Source organism: Dreissena polymorpha, chromosome 1 (genome assembly GCF_020536995.1).
Source record: "Dreissena polymorpha isolate Duluth1 chromosome 1, UMN_Dpol_1.0, whole genome shotgun sequence".
In the NCBI taxonomy this organism is placed as follows: Eukaryota; Metazoa; Mollusca; class Bivalvia; order Myida; family Dreissenidae; genus Dreissena; species Dreissena polymorpha.
The window spans coordinates 71,410,998-71,421,381 of record NC_068355.1 but is presented as its reverse complement, the minus strand read 5'-3'; the positions used below and the strand labels follow the sequence as shown (position 1 = coordinate 71,421,381).

The following is a 10,384-nucleotide window of genomic DNA, read 5'->3' as shown; positions in this document are numbered from 1 at the left end:
CCAAAATTTTCAATTTTCTAAGTATAAAAAGGTCACATTATTCTGTCAAAATGCACGCCAGAGTTATCTTAGTTTGCCTGCCCAGTCCCCTCATGATAGTAAGTAAGTGTACCAAGTTTGAATGCAATAGCATTGATACTTTCTGAAAAAAGTGGACCTAAACGCAAAACTTAACCAAAATTTTCAATTTTCTAAGTATAAAAAGGGCACATAATTCAGTCAAAATGCAGGCCAGAGTTATCTTACTTTGCCTGCCCAGTCCCTCATGATAGTAAGTAAGTGTACCAAGTTTGAATGCAATAGCATTGATACTTTCTGAGAAAAGTGGACCTAAACGCAAAACTTAACCGGACGCCAACGCCGACGCCAAGGTGATGACAATAGCTCATAATTTTTTTTCAAAAAATAGATGAGCTAAAAATGAGAAATAATGATCAATCAACTGGATACAAGAAAGAATTTCAATAATTACTTTTACAGGAAAACTTATGTAATGGTTGCACAATTTTGGATAAGTTTGTTGCAATATATTGCCATAGCTAAATCGTTGAAGCTCAAATTACAGGGTTCCTGCCAATTCAAAAACGTTATAGCCACACAAATTTCACCCCGTATGTTTTTTTATTTTGCCATCTTTTGTAAATCATGAATATTAAAACTTACAAGAGATGTAATTGTCAGAAACACAATGCCCCTCCTACGCCGCTTTGATACATGTTTTTTTACCTTTGAACTTGAAGGATGACCTTGACCTTTCACCACTTAAAATGTGCAGCTCCATACACATGCATGCCAAATATCAAGTTGCTATGTGAAGGGACATAGAAGTTATGATCATTTCTCGAAACCTTAATGCGAAACCTAAATGCAAAGTGTGACGGAAAGACAGACAGACGGACGGTCCTATCACTATATGCCCTCCTTTGGGGGCATAAAAATAATCCTTCACTTTAGGTTTTTTATATTTCAAAATATTGATTCTTGCATGTTCTTGTCAACAATGTTTTGTCATGTTACCAAAAATTGGCCTATTATTACGTTTTAAAGGTCAGCTTCCGAATGAAAGTAAACCACATGTCCCAATGTGCTCTTTTATTCTATTTGTTTTGTTATTTCTTTTAAGTGTTTAGAATTAAGTGTTTGTGAAGCGGAAAACTCATCCTGTGACATGAGTATCAGCTGAAAGCCTCTCTCAAACAAAGGCCATTAGTGATATGATAACAATCAATACCCTTGAAGCATGTTTACACTGGTTTTATCTGCTCAAGTGATTCCCATAAACATGCTTTTGTCAGTCAGGTAAATAGTATCCAGTGATATAATGTACTCGCACATGCACTTGTTTCAAGACAAGTCAATCATGCCGTTATTTTTTAAAATAGGGGTCATCTGCGAGTCATGATCAATCTACCTATCAATTTTCATGATCCTAGGCCTAAGCATTCTTGAGTTATCACCCGGAAACCATTTTACTGTTTCGGATCACCGTGACCTAGACCTTTGACCTAGTGACCTGAAAATCAATAGGGGTCATCTGCGAGTCATGATCAATGTACCTATGCAGTTTCATGATCCTTGGCCTAAGCGTTCTTGAGTAATTATCCGGAAACCACTGGTGGACGGACCGACTGACCTACATGTGCAAAGCAATATACCCCCTCTTCTTCGAAGGTGGGCATAATAATAAACATAGAATTATTTCATCCCCACTTCAACTTTAGCATTACGAACTAGTTTTTATTACATCTTCTTCCTTCAAAACAATACTTGCCCTTTGATCTAGAAACTCTTCTATATCCTTCTCCAAGTGGTTCAGTTTGAATTTCTTGTCACAATGACCTTCAGACCAACTCCTTGGCCTTTCCGGAAAGTCAACAGTTTCGGGTTGATTATCTTCGCATCCCATTTCAATATCACCATCAGCGAATGAATATATCTCTTCAAACATGTAACATCCTGTGTTTCCCTCATCTCTGTAATGGTATGCCATGACAGCCTCCATCTGGTTTGTGACATGAAGGCACTGCTCAAATGTGTCAAACCACTCCGCATTTAGACCTGAACTCTTTAAATGCTTCTTCAACATCAGTGGTGAATTAAGTCTGGCACTTATACTGTCAGCCCTTGGCCGGGACCCAGGTAAAGGCGCAAGAACAACATCCCGATGAAGAGGTAAATGATCAAGCGTAACTGAATCATTCTTGGACTGGGACTGGTTCTTTGTGTCAAGGTCGACAGCAAATTCGAAATTCAGGTTGCGGATATTGGATGGTTTGTTGGACTCTGTGACCTGTGCTGGGGGGATGGTGTGGGGCAGATATCGTTCTCAATGTTGTAGTTGATCTCAGTGATTGCAAGTTGGCATGTGAACCTGCACCAACAGAAATTCACATAAGATTTTTAAATACATATGTCTTCAATATTTGCAACAGCATGATGATGAGGAAAGGAATGAACTCCCCCATCTCCAATCAAGCAATATATTAATCAGGTATTCTAAGTAAATCAGTAAAATATATATTCATAAATTAAAAAAAATAAATAAAACAAGGGCTGTTTGTAAAACATGCATGCCCCCCATATGGGCTGTCGGTTGTAGTGGCAGCCATTGTGTGAATTCGTTTTTTGTCACTGTGACCTTGACCTTTGACCTAGTGACCTGAAAATCAATAGGGGTCATCTGCGAGTCACGCTCAATGTACCTATGAAGTGTCATGATCCTAAGCAAAAGCGTTCTTGAGTTATCATCCAAAAATCATTTTACTATTTCGGGTCACCGTGACCATGACCTTGTGACCTCAAAATCAATAGGGGTCATCTGTGAGTCATGATCAATCTACCTATGAAGTTAAATGATCCTAGGCGTATGCGTTCTTGAGTTATCATCCGAAAACAATTTACTATTTCGGGTCACCGTGACCTTGACCTTTGACCTAGTGACCTCAAAATCAATAGAGGTCATCTGCGAGTCATGATCAATCTACCCATGAAGTTTCATGATCCTAGGCGTATGCGTTCTTTAGTTATCATCCGAAAGCAATTTTACTATTTTGGGTCACCTTGACCTTTGACCTAGTGACCTCAAAATCAATAGGGGTCATCTGCAAGTCATGATCAATCTACCCATGAAGTTTCATGATCCTAGGCGTATGCGTTCTTCAGTTATCATCCGGAAACCATTTTACTATTTCGGGTCACCGTGACCTTGACCTTTGACCTAGTGACCTCAAAATCAATAGGGGTCATCTGCGAGTCATGATCAATGTACCTATGAAGTTTCATGATCCTAGGCCCAAGCGTTCTTGAGTTATCATCTGACAACCACCTGTTGGACGGACCGACAGACCGACCAACCGACATGAGCAATGCAATATATCCCCTCTTCTTCGAAGGGGGGCATAATTAAGCACAAAAACAAGAGATGTGTTTGTGAAACAGTATGTCCCCATATATTTGATTTTGAACTTGAAGGATGACCTTGACCTTTCAACACTCAAAATGTGCAGCTCCATGAGATACACATGCATGCTAAATATCAAGTTGCCATCTTCAATATTGCACGTGTTCATTAAATGAGCAATTTTGACCCATATATTTGACCTTTGACCTTGAAGGATGACTTTGACCTTGACTTTTCACCACTCAAAATGTACAGCTCCATAAGATACACATGCATGCCAAATATGAAGTTATGGCAAATGTTAAAGTTGGCCCAAACAAACACACCAACAGACAGGGCAAAAACAATATGTCCCCCACTATAGTGGGTGGAACATAAAAAAACATGTTAGATAAAATATCAAAGAAATATTTACATTGACCAAATAGTTATTGAAGATTTGGTCCGCTAATTTACATGCATCACATGTATATCTTTTCTCAACCATATAATGTTAATGTTTCTGGAAATGTATCAATCTATTTCTTTTTCAATTAAAAGCGTAAATAAACTTATCTACATAACTTCATGTAGAAAAACACAGGGCGAATGACCCTATAAACACACATATATATATATACCCTGATCAATTACAATTTAGTATTTAATCAGAAAGATAAGATGATAAAATCTAAATCATGCAACAATTGAACGTACCTGGCCGTACAACAATTGAACGTACCTGGCCGTATATCTGCGTTGATGGTTTCTGATATTTGTCACAAGATAACGCAAGATGTCAGCAGTCTCCTTGTATACAGCCTGAACATCACGTGGCAGGTGAGGTAGATACTCCAGAAACCTGCACAAAAAACATTAACATTTGACTACATAAAGTTATAATTAATTTGATTAACATACTAATCTGTATACTAGTCAATTATAGTTCTTAAAAACTTTTGTAATCATTTCAAAATCTGACTTATTTTATTGCATACAATTACTAAGAAAACAGAAATGCTAGTGAAACTTACAACAAATGTTAATCAACAATATGATATCATTTACCAAATTTCATTTAAAATTCATTCTGATTAAGTTGATAATAAACCCTTTTTCACTTATAAACATAGTTTGACGCATTTGTAGTCCATCAGCAAGTTAAATAAAATTCAAGACCTCTTTACTAGTTTCAAATTTTAAAGGCTTCATTTTCAAACAATAGATACTGATGAGCAGCAAACAACATAAAACCTGAACAGACTGCAAGTTTCTCGCAGGCTGTTCTTGTTTTATGCTGTTTGCACATAGCCATTTTTACTTTGCCTCCGAGAGGGAAAGGGTTAAAAAGCAATAGATTAGATGATAACATTCCTAACCATTCAAGAAATTCACTACTTTAACCCTTTATAACCACTTAGATACTTATTTTATGGTGTTTGTAGTCCCTTAGAAAGTTAAATTTCACAAAGACCTTTCTTACCAGATTATTGTTTTAAAGACTTCATTTCCAACCTTTAGATACTGATGGCCAGCAAACAGCATTAAACCTGAACAGACTGCGAGTTACTAGCAGGCTGGTCTGGTTTATGCTGTTTGCACATAGCCATTTTCACATTGCAACTGAGTGGAGAAAGATTAGGAGATAATATTCCTGAACATTCAAGAATTTCACTTCTTTAATGTGAGATAGTACCGCAAGTACCTGACTGCAAATGTGAGGCTCATGTCTACAGGCAGGAACCATGTTGTGGCCAGCATGGAGAGGATCTTCAGACTGCGGTGTCGGTGCACATAGCCCTTCAGGCCCCTATTCATGTCATCTATTGCCTCCTGCAGGGCTGGAACAGCCACACAAAAGTATGAACAACTGGGACAGATAAAAGCTTAAGTATGTTTTAATACACAGGCAAGTTAAGCAAACTGTTTTCAAATTGCAATAGATTGTACATCAATTAATTTATAGTAGAAAGGTAGTGAACATTTAAAATTCAAATATTTTGTTGTGTAGTCGCAATAAGGCTATGACTTCACTTAATTAGTTTAGGTAAACAGAAAGCAGGGGCTTAACTGTGACCAGCATGTTTTGAAAAAAAAAGTACACTGTCAACAGTGTTTGAATGATATACTGAAACCTAAGAAGGCATGCTAATACAACACAACAATCCAATAGCATGGTCAATAAGACACATCTAGAATGCCTGTCTTACCGGAGCCCACTTTGTGGGGCAGCTTGTCCACTAGAGCCATATGTCTTTTCCTCTTACACTCGTGGCAGTTGTGTTGGTCACAATCCTCACCCTGCTCCTCACAGGATATACCAGACCTACGAGCCAGCCCCGACGTACTAGCCATACACGATGCATCGGACGTACTTGGCACACAGGACATACTGGGCATATCAAGTTCTGGGTAGGAGGTCACAGGTGTGGGCTCCATCTCCATGACAGGCACCTTGACCTGACGTATCACGCTGCGAACACTGAGGTGGCGCACGCAGGATAACAGATCTGGAGCAGGGAACAAATAACATTCAGGTAATTGCACTATTCTACCATGTTCTGTGAAAAATTTAATTCTCTCTCAACCTGATTTATGCCGTAAAATAGATCCTCAGGAAAAAAACACATTTAATTTATAATGGCACAGTAAATGCACAATTTGAATAAGTTGTTCCTTGTTTGTTAGCTGAAACTTTGCATATATTTATTTTGATTTATTTATGCATTCAAACTAACATTTGTTATTTTTTCACTGATAAATGAATCAAATTCAAATTTCTTTACAAATAATATTTTGGTACTCAAATTTGATGTACATTGTTCGCTCATTGTTCTCTTAGAATTAAAAACAAGCTTTGTATATTTTGACGTACATAGCAATTTTGTTTAATTTGCTATTTTCATCAGGCTTTAAAAATTATTAAATCTTGCGAAATCAATAGAAGTCATACTGTTGTTCTGCAGGTACTTGAGTGTATCATCAAAGCCTTGCTGGCACATATCACTAAGTATAGCCGGGTGAGGCGGAAACAGTGCACGGGACAATCGGTACACATTCTCCATCGTCCATTGCATGCTTGTGTTGGCCAGGTATATGTGGTTCGTGTTGGCAGACAGATCCTTGGGGCAGATATCGCTCTCCCCGGAGAACGGGGAAATGGAGACCGTCTGCTCGTTGATGGCAGGAATGTTGTCACTGAGACCACCATCCACATACCTCTGAATTAGTAAATAAATATTCATTATCCCAAATTTCAACAGATGCAACAACGAAAAAATCCTTGTAAATAGTTTTACAAAAATAACTTTTTTTAAAGAATTTTCAACAGCTTAAATATCAATAAATTCCAATGACTTCAATATTTGGCATTTTGACAATTTAGTTTGGATCTCTTTATAAAAATTATCAGGGCTTGCTTAACACATGAAACACTTTGTTGTTATACAACACAAGAAACACTTTGTTTTAATCAGCAACTTTTTTCCTTCTTTATAAGGTACCTGTAAAAGGAAAGGTACTTTACCGATTGAGGAAAAAATACAAAATTCCATATTGCCATCTGAAAAATATCCAAAAGGAAGGAACATTTCAAATTACGTTCCAAACGTGCATTAACAGAACATTTCAAGCCAAACGTGCATTAACAGAACATTTCAAGCCAAACGTGCATTAACAGAACATTTCAAGCCAAAATTCATGTCAATGAATATTTGAATTTGTTTGAATTGTGCAATTTACATCAAGCCCATAAAATGACCCATAATTCTCAATCTTAAGATTTCACTACTTGAATTATCCCAATTTCAGGGTTTTTGTTGATTATTTTTTCAAATTGGTATAGTACCAGTACATTTCCAAAAAAAATTGGGGCAAAAAATCGCTTTAAATGCAACAGTTGCAGTGCTTGCAGGTTTTAAATAAATAAATATTTTTTACAATGTTTTTGAAACCTACCACGCCTCGAAACATTGGAGGAACCAAGCCAGAGTAGAATGGAACATGGGCGCTACACATCAACGCCTGAAAAGCAGAACATCAAACAATGTGACTCATGGAATATTTATCCTCGATAACATTCCAACATTCCAAGTTACAAATCCGTATCCCGCGATTAAAGTGTACATTGTATATACCTGCTGTGCATGATACATGCATGCAAATCTGGAATTTCAATGTTTTTTATGTTTACCCTGTGCTTGAAATTCTCAGGGGTCAAATGAAATTTTCAAATGGTCAAAAAAATTATGTCTAGACACTTTCTTGCTGAATAATTGTTGATTGCTCTTAAAATTTTGCTTTGTTTAACTTTAAGTATATATATAGCTTAAATAAAAACAACATTTTGTTTATATTAATTTAACTTTCATACATGTACCGTAAAAAAACACATTTTGTTTGTTTAATAAATAATGGTAACATTTGCATCTATAAAGTGCAAGGCAGCTAAAGCCTAATCTGGAGGAATTTAAATTGACAAAACTGACAAATGCAGAATTATGCTTCAATTGAAATTTCTAATGATGCTTCCTTGTAAGTAGCCTATGTGAGTTATTTGAGAAGTAAAAGACTATAATGCATCAATTACACATAATAAGTCATCAAATTGTGAAACAAAGTGCTTGTCATTTGTCATACCAGTTGATGCTTTCAAATGAGTATTCTTTAACAATAGATTATCAAAATTCATTCTACTAGCTATGTTGAAACTGCTTACATGATCTTTATATATAGTTTAGCTGATTAACCTAACTTCTCCATTAATACAATTTACACTTGAGACTGGTAATAGGTTTTTAAAAACAAAAAATGGTCAAAAATATATCCTGTGTTTCCTTCTTCGTCCAATTGCAAAAGGTTGAAGTCAATGAAAAACATTTCTCTGAAATATTGCTCAAGATAACTACTTTATAATGATGGATATCACTAAAAAAAACTCACTACACTAAGTGAGCTAAGAATTGTAATAATGAGCATTGGTTTTCTAAAATGCAAAATATAAAGTAATGTGTCTTGCACTTATTTACATACATAAGTCACAACTCAGGTATGTGGGCTGATTACCGTAACCCTTTCCCATGTTGAAGCAAAGTGAAAATGGCTATGTGCAAACAGCATAAAACCATAACTGCCTGCCGGTCACTCGCAGTCTGTTCAGGTTTTATACTGTTTGCTGCTTATCAGTGTCTAAGGGAAACGAAGCCTTAAAAAAACTTGAATCTAGTAAGAAAGGTCTTAAATTAAATATAACATTCTAAGGGACTAAAAATGCATGAAAATATGTATCTGAGACTCAAGAAGTAAAGGGTTAAAAATGGCCTCAATGGTCACTGCTAAATTAATATTTTAAGTTTATTTTAAGTTTTTTCTCTTAAATAAATAAACTATTTTCTTTTGGTTATCTTATTACTACCTGAATCAGCTCTTCCTTTGAGCTGTATTCGGATACAACAACATTTTTCCAATCACTGACTCTTGTGAGTGAAATGTGAAGCTTTCCACTGGCGATTTCATGTGCATTGTCTGGTAATACTTCTCGTAAGGCTTCTCTGAGGATTTTGACGATCTTGAAACGCGGATGAAGAGGTCCAAGAGTGGATGAACGAGCCTTTGTTGCCAGCCGGAGTGTAAATGTTGTACAGTCACCTATATAAATGTAACCACAAATTGACATTAACTTTCAAATCCACTTGTCCAGACACACTAATGTCTCAACATTTCATGTATACTGACCACAAAGTTACTTGACCTGGCTTTAAAAATGCAACTACCGGGTAATCAACTTTGCAGTAATTGTACAGCACATAAATGATACAGAGTAATATTTTCACAGATGTTTTATTTGTACAATCATTAAGGAACAAAGCACGACTAGAAGTGAATAAAATTTGATTCACAATGACAGACATTGAAGACTACAATTTTACTCTGATAACCTGAGGCTGATCATATTTTTTGCTAATATTAACAGTGACATGCAACAAAAATAAATGAAAATTAACCCGTTTATGTTTTAGTATCGTCTAGAAAAAAGGCATTGGCAAAAAGCGTAAATCCAGATGAGACGCTGCATGATGCGGCGTCTCATCAGGGTCTGCGCTGTTTGCTTTAAGGAATTTCTGCAATAAATATTCTAAATATAATTATACTAGACATCCCAAATTTTGAAAATAAATTGATCCAATTTAGACAGATGGGATAGTCCACTAGGCATGAATGGGTTAAAGTGGACACAAAGTGTATAAAGGTTAGCTGATTTTGTAAGCCAGGAGCACTGCAGGGTCAGTGACTTTTAAAGTACCCACTGAACTGTGTCAATGTGGGTGCCGTGGGCTGAACATTACATAATATATAATCACACGCTATACATACATTATTTCCTTAAGTACTCTCTGGCACTTTGCCAACCTATACAATTAAAACAAAACATACAATTGATACATGTCTCACAACTTTAAATGAAATACAAAGCCAGCATACCTAAACAGCAGTTACATATCAAGCAGCAGGATACAATGGCCCCAGCACTTGCCCCTGCGAACTGACAGGTCTCGATCAGATGTGGTGCATGCTGTCGAAGGCAACTAGCCACTCCAACGTGATATATTCCGAGAAAGCCACATCCTGCGAACGAGAAATTCATACCGAACACAACGACACTTTTATTTAAATAGTGATCACAAATAATTATTTTGTTCGAGTAAATCGGAGTTTCCTGACCGTATTATCTAAACAATAACACTGTTTTGGTCCGATTCGCGAGGTGTTGACGTTGTTGACGCGCCCCCTAAGAGCGCCTTTTTGATTGGTCAAAATTTATCGTGTGACCTACAAACCGACATTCCGCGCGGTCGAAATCTGTGTCAAATTATCTGCGTCTCCGATGCGACCAACAAATTGTTGGTCTATGGTTACATAAATTATCTGAAAGCACACGTTAAGAAACTCAGTTGATTCCACTTAATACATGTTGTAACCTCACGTCCAGAAAGTAATATATCCTAA

The 10,384-nt window shown here is 36.6% G+C and overlaps 1 protein-coding gene across 1 annotated transcript; it reads right to left on the bottom strand.

The window, feature by feature from the left end:
- Nucleotides 1-1,383: 1,383 nt before the first annotated feature.
- On the bottom strand, nt 1,384-10,384 carry LOC127834540 (patatin-like phospholipase domain-containing protein 2). Its single transcript, XM_052360456.1, is given in 9 exon segments — nt 1,384-2,326; nt 2,329-2,371; nt 4,122-4,241; nt 5,085-5,220; nt 5,590-5,889; nt 6,333-6,600; nt 7,337-7,402; nt 8,793-9,025; nt 9,860-10,384. Coding segments are annotated over 9 exon segments (1,932 nt in total). The 5' UTR covers nt 10,023-10,384; the 3' UTR covers nt 1,384-1,723.